At 39.1% G+C, this 22,413-nt stretch overlaps 2 protein-coding genes across 2 annotated transcripts in view; one reads left to right on the plus strand and one right to left on the minus strand.

Annotated features, from left to right (window-relative positions):
- LOC135468090 (LIM domain-binding protein 2-like) overlaps positions 1-693 on the minus strand; it is a 43,364-nt gene extending 42,671 nt beyond the window's left edge. The window contains exon 1 of the mRNA XM_064746147.1: positions 678-693. The gene's annotated coding sequence lies outside the window, so the exon portion shown is untranslated. The remainder of the gene's footprint in view (positions 1-677) is intronic.
- Positions 694-2,376: 1,683 nt separating this feature from the next.
- Positions 2,377-22,183, plus strand: LOC135468139 (telomeric repeat-binding factor 2-like). The gene is made up of 11 exons (XM_064746222.1): positions 2,377-2,488; positions 5,944-6,185; positions 7,100-7,183; positions 10,373-10,507; positions 11,190-11,308; positions 11,876-11,990; positions 13,774-13,822; positions 15,946-16,006; positions 17,076-17,165; positions 17,829-17,941; positions 21,765-22,183. The coding sequence occupies exons 1-11, from the start codon at positions 2,377-2,379 to the stop codon at positions 22,019-22,021; spliced, it is 1,377 nt and encodes a 458-aa protein (XP_064602292.1). The 3' UTR covers positions 22,022-22,183.
- The last annotated feature ends 230 nt before the right edge of the window (positions 22,184-22,413 follow it).

A 22,413-nucleotide genomic window follows, 5' to 3' on the forward strand; every position in this document is an offset into this window, starting at 1 on the left:
CGAGAAACCATTACATCTCTTCAGGTTATTATTGCAGGTTTACATGAAGGGTATGAGGCCTTATCTTCAAAAGAATCTATTAGATTCAAGATTTAAGATAAATTTATTAAAATAATGTCATACATATTAGCTATTAAAAGTGATGTTTGAAAAATAGAGATTGGAGACAGATCCAGTTCACTATGTTCATTATTAATAATTCCAAAGTAATGCATCGTTTTTCTGAAGAATACATTATCTTCTGCCATTGGCCATGGGGCTTTACATACAACAAGGGTAGGTCTACATCCAACGATGGAAATGAATTTTTACCGAAAGGATAGTCTGACGGTGAATGACACTGACAGCTTGCCTTTGCGAAAAGAAACAAATGTCAAAATTCAACATTCCGTTATCGTGCATTTGGTCGATTCCCTAAGAGTAAAAGTCTTCAACGGTGGCTTGAACATTTAATTTAGTTAACGAATGATACCATATCCTCACTTCTATCCGCACAAGAGATCAATTCAAAAGGGAAAGATACATTGACAAGACTGACGCTGAAGGAAGAACAACAACAACATTGAACATATTTCATTAATTTCAAGCGACTCAAGCTTTTAAAAAACGCAATTGTTTTTCCTCTATGCAGCTTATCAATATAAAAAATCTATACACCAATGCATGAACAACTCACCCTGTACAGGAATACTATTCAAGTAAAAGATATCATACAAAGTTAAAAGACAAAGGCAGAAAACTATCCCTTCACATTCCTTTCAGCGAAGCCATTTCCGTTTGACGTCGGAACACTCCGGCTAATTCCGGAAAATTACCTCGGCTATCCTGTATTTGAGCAGCATCTTCTCTTCTCAAACGCAATTAATGCCCCTGGGCAAGAAGGCTTCTCTGTTTTTTCCACCTGTCTTCACAAAGACTTTCGCCAAGAATGCTAAAGTCGCTTCAGCATGTTCATTGCCCCTCCCCCCCAACCATCGAAAAATTAAGCAATTTCAAAACTTCAACTGGTCAAAAGACAAGCAAAGGCCAGATAAAGAACAAGTCGCGTTTTTCAGATCTATCATCCAAGCAAACACTTTCAATTTCACTGAAAAAACATTTAATTATTTAGGTTAATACCCACAATTGGTACAAAACCGTAAATAAAGTACCTTTTTGATTTCCCAATAACTCTATTCTTTTTTTACTCGTTGGTTGACACTATATAGAGGGGACACTTTTTACACAGCTTGTCACATGTCATATATATATATATATATATATATATATATATATATATATATATATATATATATATATATATATATATATATATATATATATATATATAGCTCATATTTGAAATTATGGACGAAAATTCAGTTTTAGTCATAATTAGCATAGAAATATGAAACACCAAATATAGTGCAGTCACTAACTAAAGCCAAATCAATCTTTGAGACACATGGCATTATAGATGTATGTAAATTTAAGAATCTTGAAACACTTGCTTGTATTTATAAGGGCATCGATTGTGACCCCGTGGTTATAAGCATGTATATTTTAATTTTCTGAACCGAATGTCCACTTCAAACTGAGCAGGATACTGAATACCACTAATTCTCTGTTGTCTTCAAATAATGTTTGTTTGCAAAAGTACATACATTGTTCTTGCTTTAGCTTTACCTTTGTAATAGCCAGCTGTGTTAATTAGCACCAATAAAAGAATCTGAATTTGAACTGTATGGGTCACCCTAGACGTGAGTTAAATCTCATTCTCTTGAGTGGAATTTTCAACAATCATGCCTGCTTCCGTCGTTCTTGGGAACTCTGTGGCAGAAGTGGCCAATGTCGTATGTTGATGTTTAAATTTTTTTTTTTTACATGTGGTTGAATTACATTCCACTTCATGTCTGTGACGTATGACACGAGTGGAAAAGTTCACTCTTCCATTCATAAAAGTGCTTGCCATATTAATATAGGGCTGAGGAAAAAATAATCAGTAAGAATTGAGTACATAACATGAGCTGTTAATGTCGTAGATTATGTACATACAAAGGTTAAGACTCTATTCATGCGTCAAAATGATCATCACATAACGTTATCTTAAATTCTTATATGCGGGTGTTATAACCTACATTTATGATTTTGATGGGAATAGCGTAAGATTGACAGATCGCCGGATTGAGTGGGAAGAAATGAACAGGGTAGGCAGAGAATTCAGAGAAGTTACCATTGCCTCAATCCTTGAAGTGCCGAATAAAGTTAGGCTCGTATATTTCCGGTTTTTTTTTCTGACGAGCGGACAGCCTGAAAAAAGCTCTCCGCGCAGTTACTCCTCACATAAATCCACTGAACAGAGAGTACACGTCAATCTCCCGCCTCGCTTCGAAGAAAATGGCAGATGAAAAGATCCAGAAATGGATTCTGCAGTACGTTTGTCGTTCTATGTGGAATGAATTCCGGAATTCGCTTTCGGTCAGTGATGACCAAAGAGATCTGATACAAGGTGTGTTGAAGGGTGAAAATCTCTTATTATCGTGAGAAGAAATGTGTATTCCGGATATGCAGTACATTGTATGGAGGTCTTAGGAACAACAACAACATAACAGTAACAGATCTTAGCCTCAGCTTCTGCGATGGTTACTGAACTAACATACGTACCATCGTGGCAAATGCTCAAAATGGGGAGATCGTCTCTGCACTGTTCAGTTTAGGCTAGGCATCACTGAAACTGTGCTCTGCGTGAAGCAGAAACACTATGAATGCCCGTCAATTAATCGTATTGTCCTCACACTGCAGCAGTACCTCACTAAAGGCACGAAATACCTCCCACTCGCTAACCTCACTATGATCACCATATTGTTGTCATCACAGTTCATGAATCGCCATATTCCGTGTGATAGTAGATGCGTGCCTTGTCACTTTTACACTTGGTGCATCCTATACTGTGAACAGAAGTTGATTTGTGTAAGTGACAACATGGTGGCTGGTGTTCAGGTTAGCAAGTGTGAGGTATTTTGTTCTTAGGGAGGTACAGGGGCGGTATGGGGAAAACATGATTAGCTGACAGGTTTTCCCGGTGTTTCTGTTTCACGCAGAGCACAGTTCTAATTGAACGGTGCAGGGACGATCTCTCCACTTCGAGCTGGTTTGCATTTGCGTATGTTAGTTTAGTAATTATCGGAGCAGTTTCGGCTAGAACAGACCCTAGCCATTGGTTTCTAGTCATATTCCATACTCATTACAGCGCATGTGTCGCTCTTTAACTTTCGACATACATCGCTGCTACCAGTAGCAGATTTGTAGAAAATTTTACAGAAATCTTTTGTACCTATATATATATATATATATATATAAAAGCCTATGCTTGAAATTATGGACAAAAATTCAATTTTAGTCATAATTAGCATAGAAATATATATATATATATATATATATATAAAAGCCTATGCTTGAAATTATGGACAAAAATTCAATTTTAGTCATAATTAGCATAGAAATATATATATATATATATATAAAAGCCTATGCTTGAAATTATGGACAAAAATTCAATTTTAGTCATAATTAGCATAGAAATATATATATATATATATATATATATATATATATATAAAAATACCGGTAATAGATATCCTACTGCATAGGTAAAATTGGTGAGTCAAACGGACTGTCCCCTTATATGTAATTTAGCATTTTGTTCAGCGCCATATAATCTATATACAGAGATCCCGCATAGCTGGTCAGCCTCTCCCCACAATGATTTTAGGCCTGGTATTTGAAGTCAAACCATAATATAACCGTATTATATATATACATGTTTGATATATAGTGCAGTCACTAACTAAAGCCAAATCAAAGTGAGACACTTGGCATTATAGAGGGACAGCACACGCCGATATCTTGTGTGGACTGTGAAGAGATGGGTCTTTTCGATCACTTCCACAAGTTTCAGTCAATTTCAAGGTGGTTAAATGCAGAAAACCTGATAAGGTGTTGACGCTGTTCATTTCGCAAAGTGCCATGCCGAATGGACATGATTTTTTAATTCAACGATTAAAAATTGAAGCAGCAAGATGTCAGAAATTGTTGAAAATAGACCTCGATGTTTATATTAATTGGGCTAAAGCCATATAAGATTCCACATACTTTTCTTGGAGTAGTGGCCGAGTTTTGTCTCCTCACACCTCGTGGACTTAGTGTGTGTCTACTGCAAAAGTACAACAGGATTTGCACAGATCATAGTTCAATTAAATTGATCATTGAAATTTATTTTCATCAATTTCTGATATTTACCTCATAACCTGCATCAACATTTAATCATTGAATTCAAGAATCCAGGCACTTTGCGGAACAAAGTGAGCCTTAGATTCCACACCAAAACACCAGCACTAGCCAACTTTCGTTGAGGATTGAAGAGAAAAGGATGCTTTCAATGACTTATACATATTTAAATCCATATTTTAAAGTGGATGTAAAGGCCTACTGGATTTTTGAATTAATTGATTAAATGTTGAGGTGTGTAAATATCAGAATTGTTGAAAATAGACATCAACATGTAATTTAATTGAACTACATATACACAGATTGTAGAATTTCTGAATAACCATTTACTACCTATATAAGAAAGTCAGGTTCATTAAATACGGGACATAGTTGCCATTTCCGGATTGTTTTTTTTTTCATCTTTGAGACCAGTAGGCTGCTAGGGAATAAATGAGTCTGCCAAAATTGTAGAGGACATATTTGTTGTGGTCTGTACTTTCACAGGAGAGACATGATAAGTGCTCTGCTCTGGCACTACAATAATATGACTCCAATGTAGTGACATCAAAATATTGGGCACAATGGTGGTGTCTAATAGGTGTCTGTGTACAGGGTAGGCCTATCGGTATATCAGGTAGCATTACGTTCTACAAAACACTTGACCGAAAGCTGAAGTGATACACCAGCACCAAGAAAAACTACCTGGAAATATTAAAATGATATGGAGAGTTATATATAGATACATATATCGATGAAGTTTAAAGCTTTAAAAAAGTTACTTTTTATTGTTATGATGTAGGATAACAGACATATTGCAGTTCAAAGTAAGCATGAATGGCCATGCTTTTAGTGTTAACCAATCAAGGGCAAGATATTTCAACCACCCCGGCAGGCAGTTGTTCCGCTGTGATGGCATCTGTTCCTAGTTCACTATTTTGCCATGTAGAAATAGGGTTAAAATCGGCTGTTTTCTTTTTGGTTACAAGAAATTGATGAACTTTAAAGCCATTTTTAACGAGAAAGTGATTGTGGAATACGTCTTGTATTATTCCCCAAGGTCTCAACCAGGAGGCTACAATGCCTTCCCTTCGGTTGTAATAAAAAGGGGGACTGTACTCTCCTTAAATACTGAAGAGGGTAGGTTACAGATGACACATCATTGTGTTTCCGGTTTCGCTAATATGACATATCTCGTAGCCTCATAAGAATTTCAGATTAAAAGGTCATTCATAGTTACCAAGCCGAGTAATAAAAGAAGTTAGAGCTGTATTGACCCCTCTTTTGAAATGCCAAGGTCAAATAAGGATTTAGACTATATACTTCTGTAGAATAGTTCTTTGCAATATGATTACTTTTCTGGTGAATGCTTTGAGGTACTGCAGGTACTTTAACAAGTATTAACATGCCATTTGAAACCATTAGCCTTCTGTTTCAAACTGACTATCTCACTGCAGTAATCACTCTTTTCACCATGTTTCTTTCTATTCTGTTTTTTTTCTAAAATTCAAGTTCCCACTACCCATAAACCTGTATAATACTTGACAAATTAAATCCAAATCCAGTAAATAAACAAATTGTTTGTCTTGTTCAGTGTGCAGCCAGTAACAGGTAATTTAGAATGTTAAACTGAAATAGCTGTATTGAGTTAGTCCCAGCAGAGATATTTTTAGTGATGGCCCTTGGGTTATTTTTCAGGTCTACTTCAGTTTGTTAAGACGTCACATTATTGCCCTGACACCAATGTGCAGAGGACACTTCTGATTCTACAATGCTGGCTGGCAGATGGAGAAGACTACAGCGCGCAGTATTCAGAAAGTGCCCATTCCTGTAATAACACGGTGCTCGAAAACTTCCTTCATCGGTTCCTTTGTCTACTGGAAATGTTTGGAACCAACCGGACTGTCTATAGCAAGTTTATATCTGCTGTGAAGGAACAGGTAATACCATTATGTGTGAGGCATCGGCTCTGTCACGATACCTGGTTAACAATCTTCAATACCTCAACTTTGTACGCATTGGGTTGCTACAGGAAGTCTGATTGGCTGAAATCCTGTAGGTTGTTTCCTACAACAGTTATAACACTAAATCAAGTTTCCTGACACACATGGTCTCCAATGGAAGTCTTCTTTTCCTCCTTATTAGTTCAGGACTCTGAGAGTTAAAAAGCTTTTCATGAATTGATGAATACATTCAGTAAATGCTTCCCATTTGCCCAATGTTGACGCAATGGCATGGAAAAAGAAACCTTTTGTTTCACATTTCAGTCTGAGCTCAGCAGTATGTCATTATGCATGTATAGTAAAATGTTAAATTCTCAAGTCATACAACAGAATAAGGCATGGCGTCATACAGCCCATAGCTTTGAAATATCTAGGTTATATCAAGTGGCAGATACTTGATCTAGAGTCCATGAACTGTCAGATTTTTTTCATATTTTTGTCATTTTATGAGATACAATGGACTGTAGGATCTTCGCCTTGGTGTACCCTAATTCCTCAACCTTTTCACATATGAAAGAGCATCTTTCAGTGTAATTTATGCACAATTTAAATTTGATTTTAAAGACAAAACTACATTGGTTGGATTGGTCAGTTTCAAGGCTTAACAAAAAGTACAGTCAACAGACTAATGCCCCCAGAATATGCTTCAATAAGCACCTTGCAAACATGCAAAAAGGTTTAAGAATTAAAGTAACCCTATACCACGACACCTTGTTTCAATTGCAGCACGTTCTCTAGATTTGACTTGCTTAGTTATATAGAAGTGTGGCATACCTTTGGTGTTGCAAAATTTATGTTCCTTGGTGAAATGAAATCCCCCTATTCTTCCATGTTTGTCTGTCTGTTGGCAGGCCGTACTTGTGTGTTGCAGGAAAAAGGACTTCTCTGTGGCAAAGGACGTTTATAACAGGATCTTTGAAGGGAGGCACACAGAGGTAAAGCTATCAACATTATTCACTCTTAAGTTTAAAAAAAAAATAATGACAGTGCAAGACACATAAGTAGAATACTTTGATTTTTGTAAATTCACATAGATTCTCCTCTGATATGGCCATCTGTCATGTATAAAACAACTGTCCTGTAAAGTACACCTGCCGTGTAAACTACATCTGACCTGTGAAGTACTGTAAATGCCTTTTTATTCGCGGGCACAGATTTTCGCGGATTTGGTAAGAAGACACATTCGCGGGGATTAACTTTCGCGGATCTTAACAGAATTTTTGGACAACTGATAAACGAGTATTAAACTTGACTACAGAATCGTCAGGTAATAAAACAACTCGAGCATTCATTCTATACAACACAGTAACTTGGTCAGACAAAGGAAGTTAATCCTCCTGAGCTGTTAATCTTTTGAAGACTGTTCATCTTTATAAGACGAAGCCCTTACCTGCTCTGTGAGCAACTATTCATTGAAGATGAAGGTCTCTTAAATGTGCTGTAAACATATCCCACTGTTTTATTCTCATGCATCAGTGAGTGAACTGTGACAGATTTGAGTAAATTTCTCAGAAATATAAGGCACTGTAGATTTCAACAGCAATCATTCTTCTTTCACCCGATAAGACAGTCAATTACTACCGGAACAAACTGTCTTTATGGAAATGGATAACCCTAACAAACCCTGCCAAAACTCCTGGTCTACCGAATCCACATACCACTCAGTCCTCAGAAGAGGCTGAGGCCATTCAGGCTGCCAATGACGCTGTAGATGTTGTAATGGCAGAAAATCCCAGAAAAGAAAAGCGCGGTGACTATAACAGCTATGATGATGGGACAAGAGCTAAGATCGCGCAAACTGACAATTGGCATAGACTGTGCTGCCCGAAAATTTTCCTCTCAGATAGATCACTGAGTTAATGAAAGTACAGTCGGAAGTATGAAGTCTGCTTACTTTAAAAATGATGAAGGGAGCCCCCAACAGCATTATTCGATCCCTTCCTAATCGGCAGTAAACTTGATGAAACGTTGAGGGACTGGGTAAAAAAAGGTTCGTTTGAGTGGCAGGATGATCAACCGCAGAATTGTAATGGCAGTTCAGTGATGTTAACAGTTAACACCACTGAACCGTTGGCCCAATCTTTAATGAAACACACGGGATATGTGAAGAGAAAAGGAACAAAAGATGTAAAGAAGTTGCCAGAAGACTTTGAACAGATGAAGGAAACTTTCCTTAAGTGTGTGATTGACGTCATCAGTCAAAACAACATCCCCAATGAACTTGTCATAAACTGGGACCAGACCAGCCTCGGCATGGTTCCCGGAGGAGAGTGGACAAAGGCCAAACAGGGAGATAGACAGGTTAGTATAAAAGGGATCGATGATAAGAGACAAATGACTGGCCTACTCGCAGTTAGTAAAGCCGGGGAGTTTTTGCCGCCCCAGTTTATCTACCCAGGGAAGATGGGTCGCTGGCACCCCCAAATCAAGTTCCCTGCTGACTGGGACATCACACACACTGAATCCCACTGGTGTACGGATGACTCCATGCTGAGGTATGTGGACGAAGTCATTCTTCCTTATTGCAAGAAACAGCGGAAAGCCTTCAGACTAAGACCCCCCAGAAGTGTTTAGCCATTTTTGACGTATTCAGAGCTCACCAGGGAGAAGACAATAGCCATGTTGAAGAGAAACCATATCTATTGTGTTTTTGTGCCAGCATGCTGTACTGACCGTCTCCAGCCTCTCGCCCTCTCAGTTAACAAAGAGTTTAGATATGAAGTGAAGAGCTGCTCCCAGGGGAGTTCTGACCCAGTTTGAAAACGGACATGTGGATACATGCGCAGAAACGCTGAAGCCAATTATGATGGATGATAAAGTGTCACAACATAATCATCAAGAGACGGGATTTGATCCAAGCTGGATTTGTGAAAGGCAGTATTTCTGATTAACGTGTTTGAAAAAGTATTAGAACTAAAGTGCTTGTTAATGAATTTATAACTGTAATGCATGCTATTATAATAAATCACTTTTATATATTTTGTACGAGTATATGGGTTTTATGTTTGATGGCACTTTTTTTCGTGGAATTGTGTTGTGTTTACTGCGAAATCCGTGAATGTTAGTACCTCGCAAATAAAAAGGCATTTACAGTACATCTGCCATGTAAAATACATCTGTAAAGTGGTCTGCCATGTAAAATACATCTGTCCTGTAAAGTACATCTGCCATGTAAAATACATCTGTCCTGTAAAGTACGGATGTAAAATATGTCTGCCATATAAAACAGTGGGAAAGTCTCATTTTTTACGCAATGCTGAAGAGAAGTTGACATAAACTGCTTGTGTAATGTTGAGGTGATGATAATACGCAAAAAGATCCAGCGGAAAGGCATTGATATTACAAGCAGTAACAACAGGAACTGAACGGTTGAAGAGAAAGAGGGCAGATACGTAATTGTGATCAGTTAAATGTATTAATGTGTAGGAAGCCGTGTTGGCGCCGTTGCTTCTCGTTTTTGTGTATTGCATATGTGGTCTGATTCTAAGTAGCCATGTTGGCAGAGAACTCACTTCATTGGTCTCTTTCCACCACATCTAACCATGAGCGTCTTGCCTCGTAGACGGAGAGTTGGGATCAAACCCAGGTTTTGTCATACCAAAGACTAAAAATGGTAGGCTACTTGATTCTGCCTCCCTTGGGGCTCTGCTCTGAAAGGTTAGAGCAAGCATGTCCCGGTGTCATTATAAGGTGACTCGGTTAGGATGTCATTTCAAGGGCAATAGCACTTTGGTGCCATGGACTCCTCCTGGTACCTGAAGACACCATATACTTACACACAGTTAATGACAAGTTGTCGTCTTATGACTGTATGCATATGTATATATTCTAATGGGTAGTGTCTCGTTGAGACATCTGTGGTGAATCCGGCAGACCAGATTCAGTGTCATTCATCAGTATAGTTAATAGGTTGTTACACAGAACTTGAAGGCCTTGTTTAGTTATATAGAAGTGTGGCAAAACTGTACTCGAACTTCTGAATTTTATAGCAGACTGCTCTTTATTTCAGAAAATTAAATGCTTTGGCTGAAATCTTCCACACATTTGAACTACTTAGCTTTGGGGTGAGACTATATTTTCTTTTCATGATATGTACAAGTTGAGCCGTCATTGTTTACCCACAGCTTGAATCAGTGATAAAGTCGAAGGACAGCAGCCATCCTTTGCTTACGAGACGCCCATATGATATGTTTTTGAAGAAGGCGGTGTCAGGTCTACAGAGCATCCATGAGAAGTTGCCTACACCTGTGCTGGAGAAGGTACCATCACTATTATCTTGTCAGGAATCGGAAACACATGGAAAGGAAATAAATTGAAGTCATTAAAACGAGAAATACCAATCTTACTCAGTATCTATTTGGGCGTTTTTAGTCTAGTTACCATGCATGCTCAGGAGTTGTTTCCCTTTAAGCATTCCTTCGTGAATATGACAGTGATCATTGTTGTAAACACATTACCCTTCGAAACCTCGATACATTGGAAAGCTCTGCTCTGTCCATGAGCTCTGCACCATTCCCTAGGAGTGTCCCATGGCTTTCATGGCCTCTTGATACTGTAATTCTTCAACCTTTTTGCATGTTTGCAAAGCATATTCTGAAGCCATTCTTCTTTGTAGACTATAAAAATTATACTTTTTCTGAAGCCCTGAAACCAGCCAATTAAACCAATGCAGTTATGTCTCCAGAATCAAGTTATAAATTGCACTTTTCCATGGGAAATTTTTGGGGAATTAGGATAGGGGAGGAGTTGAGGAGTTGATGAGGAGAGTGGTGTACATGTATGTGTACACAGCTTGCATCTTAGCTTAGCCAGAGGGCTAGCCTGTTTTGTTGTCTTCAACTAAAAAGTCATTTTAAATTTTCTCATTTATATCTTGAAAATGTAAAGAAGCTTGCCACTTATCAGCAGGGGGATGCCTTTGTAATTCTGCTTTGTATATAGGTAGCCGAGAACTTGCTGAATGTGCGAGAGAGCGCTGTGGCAGATGTGATGGATCACGTGACTGAAAATCAGGGAGATCAGAACGGCAACACGCTGGGAGACATGCCTACTAGAGACGTGTATGTAAGCCACTTCCATCCCAGGACGTCAGACATATTAACCAAAAAATTTTCAAGAAAATTACATGTGTTTGAAGTGTTGCAATGTTGATGTGGAGGCGAGGCAAACTGTATAAGTGACTCTGAGGTGCTGATAAGATGTGATGTCAACAAACATGTAACACTACAGGTGTACTTTAAAGTAGTAACATCTGTTGTTCAGGTGATTTTTTGTTTTATTTACTTAGTTAAGTTTATGTTTGGAAATATTCCCTGAAATACACGTGAACACAGCATAACACTAGGATGTTATGTGGAAGTTTTTCATTCTTGTTCTGCCGTTTGTTTTAGCTGGCTGGACTGAGTGTTTTGTGGTATGTTATAATTTTGTCAGACATATTGTTGCATGTGAACTTATTCCAGGGCTTGGTTATCTCTTTACACTCTGCTCGGTTATCTCTTTGCCTAATATAGACTATGGTACTTCATGTAACAGCTGCAGGGAAAAAGTTTTGAGGACATTATATTAGCATAATCCAGTCATTTAACTAAGTATGGGTTGTACATTTTTTATTTGACGGCTTTCAGAAAGATGACACCTGAAACTCTGCACAGTGCTGCCCAGGCTTTAGGACAGCTGAACTGGCAGGCTTGCTTGAACAGACAGCAGTTGAACCTAAAGTTAGAACGAATTCGGGAAGGAGTGAGTGCAAGCATGAGGACTTCTATATATTATTATGCAATAGTATATGTTGATAAAATGTTAAAGACCAAGGTGGATATAGAACATTGTAAAGCCAGTCTATCAACAGTTTTGGTCTCTCTATGAGGCACTTAGCATGGCGGTTTAATCTTTGAATGTAAGCTGAATTTAAACATTTGATCAAGATCACCTTTGGTAACTTACTTCTAAATCTGTAGTTGTTTATCACTGGAAATTAATATTTATTAACTTACGATGGTAGACCTTGCTGTTGAATAAGCAGCTGCTTTCAGAGAAACAGTTATTTACAAGAAAGATCAACCAAGACAATATTTCTGTCCTTCTATACTGAACAAAAATATAAACGCGATACCAATATTTTGATAAAATTAACTGCTTTATCAAATTCCTTTCAGTACCGTTTTTCAGTGAGGCATAAAATGGACCCTTAACAATAGATTTCCACTGATGGAAACGGGGTCAGTTTTGGAAATTCCACACTTCAGTACTGAGTATGCTGTTTGCCCGCTACACTGCTACACATCATCAACGCATAGGCATGATGAAATGCAGTCAAGGACATCCCATAGGTGTTCAGTTGGGCACAGATCAGGTGAACACTTCAAAATTTGGCCTGTAGAAATGTGCTGCATACAGCAGCAACATATGATATGCATTGTCGTGCTGAAATGTTACCCCATGGCGTCAAACAAATGGGGTTAGTATTGGACACGGGATTTCATCATGGTATCTTACAGTAGTCAATTTACCATCGATGAAATGAAGTTGAGTGGATGGCTATGACTTTTCCTCGCCGCATTATACCCTACACAGGATGGCAGCGTCAACATAGCGCTCACCGACCCGCCGCCAAACTGGCTGCCTCCCATCAGCTGTGTGTAGCTGAAAACAGGATTCATCTGAATACATACGACGCCACCCTTGTGCCAAAGTGAACGAATATTAACCCAGTTGTGCCGACTCTGGCGTCACGTGATCTATACCCTGGAGTGGTCTACGGGCTTGGTTTGATTGGAAATCGGTTATTATTTAGCCGACTTTTTCATTAGCAGTGGCAGTGGTAGTGGCTGGCTTGAAATGATTGGTCATGTGAGGGAGGCGAATATGGCGGTCTTGGTCCCAGGTCGTCTCACGTGGTCGGTGGGCATGCGGGGGAATGGGTGTTGTGCCAAATTCTGTATGACTTCATCTGAGACGACTAATTGCCAGTGTAAAGTGTAAAAACATGCCAGCCTCAAGCATGCCGATGGTGCGCTTTCATTGGCTTTGTGGTATGGTGCCTGTTGACTTAACTTTTGCTGGTGGCCTTTTGTACACCTGAGAGTAAGGAGTGCCAGGGAAGACCTTACAGATCACTGAATACTACAGATAGGGCCACACCTGTCTGATGGCTGTCAAAGTGGTGAATGTGCTTGAAATCGACAATAGTTTGGTTTTGGAGACTGGAATGTACTCTGGTGTGGAGTATTGCCTTTGGCCATCCCTCCGTACTGTATTGACAAAAATCACAACATTATCTTGTGAAATATGGAAAAAATAGTGTTCTATTTATATTTTTGTTTAGTGTATATGACTTGAGCCATCACAGTGTTGTAGTGTCGCAGTGGAGATGTCATTGCTGTATTTCGCACAGGTTGTTATTGAAAACAAGTTTTTTTGTTGGGTTATGCAGGCAATATTGTGGCCCTTTTGTAACCTTGGTTGATACCCTTTAATGTGAAACAGACTGAAATCTGTATCAGTGTTAATTTATATTTTCCAGATAAGATCAGATGAAGAACAAAGAATGCAGAGAAGTTTTCATCAAACAGGTAACATTTGTCAACAAAACCATGTTTTATTAGACTTGCATGGAGTAAATCGAATATGGTACATACACTTTGGGGAACATATGGAAACAGGCCTTCTTTGTCATTGTTTTTTGTCATTGAGTTTAGAATTTCAGTAACTAACCAGGGTAAAACTTTCTGTCTTGATGGGGTTAGGTGATAGACACAGCCAGGTGAAAACTTATCCCCCTATCCTCGTGGATGTAACAGTAGAGTACATGCCCAGGTGAAAACTTATCCCCCTGTCCTATTGGAGGTAACAATAGAATACACAGCCAGGTTAAAATTTATCCCCCGTCCTAGTGGATGTAACAATAGAGTACACAGCCAGGTGAAAAATTATCCCCCTATCGTCGTGGATGTAACAGTAGAGTACATGCCCAGGTGAAAACTTATCCCCCTGTCCTATTGGAGGTAACAATAGAGTACACAGCCAGGTGAAAAATTATCCCCGTCCTAGTGGAGGTAGCAATAGAGTACACAGCCAGGTGGGTGGGTGCTTGGGGTTTAACGCCGTACTCAACAATTTTTCAGTCATATGACGACGAAGGAATCATTAGGGTGTATGTACGTGTAATGTGCCTCCTTGTTGCAGGACGGATTTCCACCGCTCTTTTATTTAGTGCTGCTTCACTGAGAAGACTTATCGAAGGCATGTAAGTCGCCCCGCCCGAGCCATTATACTGATACGGGTCAACCAGTCGTTGCACTATCCCCTTCATGCTGAACGCCAAGCGAGGAAGTTACAACTTCCTCTTTTAAAGTCTTAGGTGTGACTGGATCAAGGATTGATCCTGGATCTACCGGTCCCGAAGCGGACGCTCTACCAAATGTGCTAACCAGGCCGGTCCACAGCCAGGTGAAAACTTATCCCTGTGTCCTAGTGGAGGTAACAATAGAGTACATGGCCAGGTGAAAACTTATCCCCCTGTCCTAGTCGATGTAACAATAGAGTACACAACCAGGTGAAAATTTATCCCCCTGTCCTAGTCGATGTAACAATAGAGTACACAACCAGGTGAAAATTTATCCCCCTGTCCTAGTGGATGTAACAGTAGAGTACACAGTCAGGTGAAAACTTATCCCCCTGACCTAGTGGATGTAACAATAGAGTACATGGCCAGGTGAAAACTTATCCCCCTGTCCTAGTCGATGTAACAATAGAGTACACAACCAGGTGAAAACTTATCCCCCTGTCCTAGTGGATGTAACAATAGAGTACACAACCAGGTGAAAATTTATCCCCCTGTCCTAGTGGATGTAACAGTAGAGTACACAGTCAGGTGAAAACTTATCCCCCTGACCTAATGGATGTAACAATAGAGTACATGGCCAGGTGAAAACTTATCCCCCTGTCCTAGTTGATGTAACAATAGAGTACACAACCAGGTGAAAACTTATCCCCCTGTCCTAGTCGATGTAACAATAGAGTACACAACCAGGTGAAAATTTATCCCCCTGTCCTAGTGGATGTAACAGTAGAGTACACAGTCAGGTGAAAACTTATCCCCCTGACCTAGTGGATGTAACAATAGAGTACACAACCAGGTGAAAATTTATCCCTGTGTCCTAGTGGATGTAACAATAGAGTACACAGCCAGGTGAAAATTTATCCCTGTTCTACTGGATGTAACAATATGGTACACAACCAGGTGAAAATTTAGTCCTCTGTCCTGGTGGAGGTAACAATAGAGTACACAGCCAGGTGAAAACTTATCCCCCTGACCTAATGGATGTAACAATAGAGTACACAGCCAGGTGAACACTTGTCCCCCTGTCCTAGTGGAGGTAGCAATAGAGTACACAGCCAGGTGAAAACTTATCCCCCCTGTCCTAGTGGAGGTAACAATATGGTACACAACCAGGTGAAAATTTAGTCCTCTGTCCTGGTGGAGGTAACAATACAGTACCCACCCAGTTGAAAATTTATCCCTGTGTCCTAGTGGAGGTAACAATATGGTACACAGATAAAGATTATTGCTCTGATTAGAATGTTCTGGTTCCTGGTAGGGTTTAATCTACCCATGCCATGCTTTACAGCACATTTGTGGCCTCATTTTCCTCAATAAAATGTCTTAAATGTTTGTTTTGGGGAATATATCCAGATGGCAGTGTTGGTATGGTGCAGCCAGTATCCACAGATAAGGAGAATACCATACAACCAAGGTCAGTAGTACTATTACAAGTTTTTTTTATTACATCATTACCATTTTTGAATTCTCATCTCCTTGACAAAGTTAAGTGAGTTAACATCAGAGAAAGGGGATAGTGTATTAGTTTTTTTGTCAATACAAGTGTCCAGTTTTTCTGCCGGCTTGATAAAGCAGTGGAGCATTGCACCTGTGCGTAGCTGTGTGTCTGTGTACAGTTGTGTATGTGTGTGGCTTAATCCTGTGAGGAAGATATCTCAAAACCAAGCCAACCCCTCATGGTTTATAAAGGCTTAGTTAAATAAGAACTTACACTGATTCTTCAACCTTTTCAACCACCTCTGCAACAAGTTCTTTGAAACATTCTGAGAGAACAGTAGGGGGTAGAGAAATAATATGCACAGTTTTATGATGGCCGCATCTTTCATGACACAAACGATGCATTCGGATGTCATTTTCATAATAATTGCATGCATGACTTCCACCGAAAAGAAGTGCTTTAGAGGTAGAAAAGGTTTAAGATTTACAATAAGCACAAGTCAGTAATGGAACATCCCCCCTTGTGTAAATGGAAGAAGGGAATGTGCCGTTTTTACAAGTGAATTCATAAATACCATCGTACATGGAAACTTGCAAGAACATTTACAGATTTCAAATTTTTACAAATTCTGTTAAAAGGTAAGTATTTAACCTCATTCTGTGAATTATCTTAAATGTTAACATGCTGGTTATCAAGTTTCTGCTGTCCTCTCGGTCCTATGTGGGAAGGTCTATGAGCAGCCTGCAGATGGTCGTGGGTTTTTCCCTGGGACCTGCCCCATTTCCTCCCACTATAATGCTGGCCACTGTCGTATAAGTGAAATATCCTCGAGTAAGGCGTAAAACACCAATCAGATAAATAAATAAGTTTCTGCAGTTTGTACATTCTGGGAATTATTTGACATTATTAATTGATTTTCAGTTACTGTCTACTCTACATTACTGGGTTGTATGGATAGCTCTTATTGTCTGTTTGTCCATCTGTTTGCCTGGGATTATCACGGTATAAGTTAACCAGACTCATTTTCTCTCGTGTTTGATCACAGGACGTCCCCATCAAAACAGAATGTGAATAGAGTAGTTCTGGATAGCAGGGAAGTTCGTTCAAGATTAAACAGAGATTTTTCAAAGTTCAGGTAAATTTTTTGTACATATACTTCTATCTTTGTACTCCTGCTAATGTCGTTCCCTGATGCTAATACTGTTCATTGGTGTCCAGCAACAGTGAAAGTCAAGTTAAGGTAAATGTTAGGGGTGATACCTCTTCATGTGTTGAGCTCAGGTTAGCATACACGTAAAGCACAATAACACAAGGGGGGATGTTCCATTACTGACTCCCTGTGTCGAAGGTGTCTAGGTGTAGACAGCTTTGGATGCAAACACTCACTGGATTGGATCATTGGATTTGTACAGAATGGCCACTTTGTGACAGTTTTTTTTATGCTCATCTGCGTATTGATGGGTTGCTACTTTGGTTTGATGTTTTACATGTTTCATCTCTTGTCGACTTCTTGTCATATCACCATAGCACAAGCCCCTTGCCTTCATATCGCCGACAAGTTTATAGAGTTCTGTAGCTTTTTGTGATGGATTTCTTTTTCCTGTCAACAATACTGAAAGAACTGTTTGACATTGTTCCTATAAAGTTTAGAATACAATGATCCTGCGTATTTAGATTTCCGATCCACTTGGCACTATCTGTCAGTCACTCTGCCATCTATGACATCAATCCTGGCCATTTTGTGTCTTGTCAGTCCAAAATTATTTGACTTTTCTATTTTTCATGTTTGGGTGTGTAGGAACACAGCTGAATCTACATATCATTACCGACGCAACAGAAACAGGAGAGATCGACACCGTCTTTCTGAGAGCAGGAGTAGTATCACTAGTTTGTCTGACAGCTCAGATGTGGGTAAGCATATGTTAATTTGTATTATTAACCGATACTGTACCGGATAAATTCTGAATCAAGTAAATAAACTATTTGAAAGTTGATTTTGTGGATTGGTTGTACATAAAAAGTGATATTAACATGTCAATGTCGATGTAGGAAGCGTAGTGTACAGGGTAAAAGATTGTTTGCTCATCGTGACATAAATGTAGAATACAGGCCATGAAAATTTGGGTGGTTGTATACATAACCAAAATATCGGTTATGCATTTTAAATCCTTGAATATTGGATTGATTGGTTTTGTCACCGTGCCAAAACAGACCAATCGTTCACGCAAACTGGTTATGTGAACGTTTGGCTAATAAAGTCATCTATAGTACTTTGTAGTAGCTTTTTTCCTTTTATTTACTGTAACTTCTTCAAAGCCTATTGATGTGCGTATGATGTTGGAATGTATTGCAGCACAGTCTGTAATCATACATATCCTCGGATAGCGCAGTGGCTACAAGGGGTCGGGGGGGGGGGGGGGGTCACACAGCATGAACTTTGATCAGAATACATTAGGGAGGGTCAGGATGCCACTATAAATCATTTTTGTCATACACACTGAGCACACTTTCAATGCCAGATCAGCACGTTTTATATTCATGAGTATTTTTATTTTCTTTTGATGATTAATAATTACTTTTACAGTGAACTACTTTTAGTGTGTGTAATATCCTGATGGCATGCGGAATCCTCACCATCCCTGTCAGATAAAATGGTTTCGTCAACAGGGTGAAATAATATAACCATTGACGCGAGCGAATGTCAGTGAAGACAAGCTCATGGAAAGTTGTAGACTAGTGAAAGTTTAAATTTTGTTCAAATTGATTGTCACCTTTCTCCGCCTGCCACTAGCTCACCAAGAGCACATTACATATCTGACAAATGCTGCCAACTAGCACGTGTTGTGTACATAACAAAGGAGACATAGTGTGCATGCTCACGGCAGGAAAATATGGCTGAAAGTCGAACAGTAATTTCTTAGCCAAAACTTTTAATATTTTGTTTTAACATGGAAGCCTTCTCACGAGTTACCTATATGTCATCACGAAGTTAATGGGTGGTTTGTAGGCTGGACTTGACAGCACAAATGACAGGAGACAGCGCAGATGCATTGACCCAATTAATAAATAGAGCACGGACCTCAATGAAATTTAGTCAGAGCAGAAAGCTGGTGACTGTATTAATTTTAGTGCATAGTAGCATTGAGTTCAAGTTCAGTAGAATGTTTTGCAGTATCAAATCAGCACCAAATGACAGCTTTCGTTCACAGTAATATTAGTGCTTGTTTTTGTCAACGGACAAGTATTAAACAACCTGGGAAGAGGTAGCTCTAACAACTGACTTGACTTCTATTTTGTGGTAGCTGTCGCTGAGGATGGCTGGCAACCTTGCGCGGATAACTCTAATATACCTGTCTAGTGCTACGCAGTTCTAGTGCTGCCTTAGTTCGCGCCAGATTTCGTGGCCTGAGTGTTCCTGATTTGCTGTATAACAAAACATGAATGATAAGAGACACTACCTGAATTACCTCCCTTGTTGCATGACATTGACTATGGTGTTATACGAGAAGCTTGAAGCCTGAAACAACTACAAGTCGGCCCTGACTATTAAAGCATGTAGTATGTAGTTTATGTCACAACAGTGTGAAATATCTTCTGGGCAACAATACTGTGTGGAAAAGTATCAGCCTTTGGGAGTGGCAGAGTTTTTTAATCAAAATAAATAAAATAAATAAATCAATGTAAAACCGAAAGCATAGATACATACATACTCCTAGAAATGCACCTTTTAAACGGGGACAGGGACACCAATGGAGGTAATTTGATGTGGCTCTATTACATGTAGCACAGGAGGGTATAGAATTGTCTTTAGAAAAGATTGTAATTCAAGAGAAATAAAATAGTTAAGAAAGTCAGCTAACAATTTGTTCTGACTGACTGGCTCCCCCAAATTCAAAACTTGTTTACTGCCGCTTTCTAAATATCAAGGAAATGAAATGTTTCACTTATTTTCAGAACTTTTAGCACCTTATCGTGGCTAACACACAGTGTTGATAAGTTGATCACAATGTACAGTGATAACGTTACATAACATGTAAATAATGTAAGGAAATGAAACACGTGTGTGATGTATATGAAGGAGCAATATCTGTGATAGATGGTAATATTCTACTATAAAGGTGTACCAGTAAATGTATGACAGCTGACTTACGTTTCTGAACATTCATGGTCCTACTCTGACCAAAGGCACTAAGGTGTATAGATTAAGTCAGGTGTATAGATTAAGTCAGGTGTATAGATTAAGTCAGGTGTATAGATTAAGGCTCTTAGTCACTCAGGTTGACTCCTAGATTGACATATATTGTAGTGTAGGAAAACTGCTGGTATAAGTATGGGGGGATAATATGGAAACAAAAGTTTTCTGTCATTTCCGGTTTCGCCTGGTGTGTCGTCATGTACGATCACATTTTTGACATTGCTACCATCACTGATGCGTACCCACAATCGATACTGTACTGTCAAAAGCTGTCAATGTCATTCTGGCACAATTGCCTTTTTATTTATTATCTGCCTGACTGAAAATCAATTAAGGAATGTTATTACTTCACACCAGGCAGATTTTACTGAAACTTTGAAAGATTTTTATTTTTAAGGTGTCCTTATTTATTGGTGTTAATCAGCAGAAAACCTTTTGAACTATGGTGTTAGCTTTGTTCCATAGGATTTCTTTTTGAACTATGGTTTCGGCTTTGTTCCACAGGATTTCCTTCTGAGCTATGGTGTCAGTTTTGTTCCACAGGATTTCCTTTTAAACTGTGGTGTTAGCTTTGTTCCACAGGATTACCTTCTGAACTATGGTGTCAGCTTTGTTCGATAGGATTTCCTTCTGAACTCTTGTGTTAGTTTTGTTCCACAGGATTTCATTCTGAAATATGGTGTTAGCTTTGTTCCACAGGATTTCCTTCTGAACTATGGTGTTAGCTTTGTTCCACAGGATTTCCTTCTGAACTATGGTGTTAGCTTTGTTCCACGGGATTTCCTTCTGAACTATGGTGTCAGCTTTGTTCCATGGGATTTCCTTTTAAACTGTGGTTTTAGCTTTGTTTCATAGGATTTCCTTCTGAACTATGGTGTTACCTTTGTTCCATGGGATTTCCTTCTGGACTACATGTATGGTGTCAGCTTTGTTTCACAGGATTTCCCTCTGAACTACATGTATGGTGTCAGCTTTGTTCCACAGGATTTCCTTCTGAATTATGGTATCAGCTTTGTTCCACGGGATTTCCTTTTAAACTATGATGTTAGCTTTGTTTCATAGGAATTCCTTCTGAACTATGGTGTCAGCTGTGTTCCACAGGATTTCCTTCTGAACTATGGTATCAGCTTTGTTCCACAGGATTACCTTCTGAACTATGGTGTTACTTTTGTTCCACAGGATTTCCTTCTGAACTATGATGTCACCTTTTTTTCACAGGATTTCCTTCTGAACTGTGGTGTTACCTTTCTTCCATAGGATTCCCTTCATATCATTTTAATATTTCCTACCTAATTTTTCTTTGAGCCGAAGTAGCACTTCAGGTCAAAACCAACATTTTGTTTATAGCAGTCCAAGAACGTGTGCTGATTGGATGCCAAATTACCTGTAGACCAATTTACAGTTCAGATAATTTAGCCAATTACCTAGACTTGGTTGCCTGCTGCTGTAGAGAACAAAAACCAGTTTTGATTTGGTTCGTCTTAAATAACCATCCCTGTACACTTGTGATATTTCTCATTTGAATGAAATCTTCCCTAGGGAATTTGCCAACACTTGGGGATAAACCAGTGGTGAGGAGGAGCCTGCAGATGTCCCCAGAGAGTAACACATCCCGCTGTAGAAGCCGTGTGAAATGGTCAGAGCAAGAGGTCAAGCAGTTGAGACAGGGGGTCAAGCGCTTCGGCAAAGGACAGTGGGCAAAGATCAGAGACGCCTATCCTTTCAATGGCAGGACGTCTGTAGACCTCAAAGATAAATGGAGAAATATCGAAAAACAAGCTCCAGCAAGTGTCTGAAACGATTATTTTAAGTTGTATTTTATTGAATACAATTTTTGTAATATTTGGCTCATAAAATGAAAAAGTTTCAGGGCCAAAATGGTGCTCCCAACATATACAGAAAGTAAAGATCAAGTTAGTTGGAGAATCGTTGTTAGGATAGACCTATTTATTGGTGACTGATGATTGTGAAATAGTTCTAAAGAGAATTTTTATTACATCCAGCCAGATATATGTACTTATCTTTGTTGGTTTGAAAGCAGTTAAATCCATTATGCGCAGTTGGAGCGTTTGTAGCAAAAAACTTACATCAAAGCTCAGAAATAAGCCCAAAACAGGTAAAATAACTTGTGTGATTGTAACGACAAATGTAAGTGTTTCTGAAGTACCCAGTGCCCTTCATGGTTCCT

Source organism: Liolophura sinensis, chromosome 6 (genome assembly GCF_032854445.1).
Source record: "Liolophura sinensis isolate JHLJ2023 chromosome 6, CUHK_Ljap_v2, whole genome shotgun sequence".
Classification (NCBI taxonomy): Eukaryota; Metazoa; Mollusca; class Polyplacophora; order Chitonida; family Chitonidae; genus Liolophura; species Liolophura sinensis.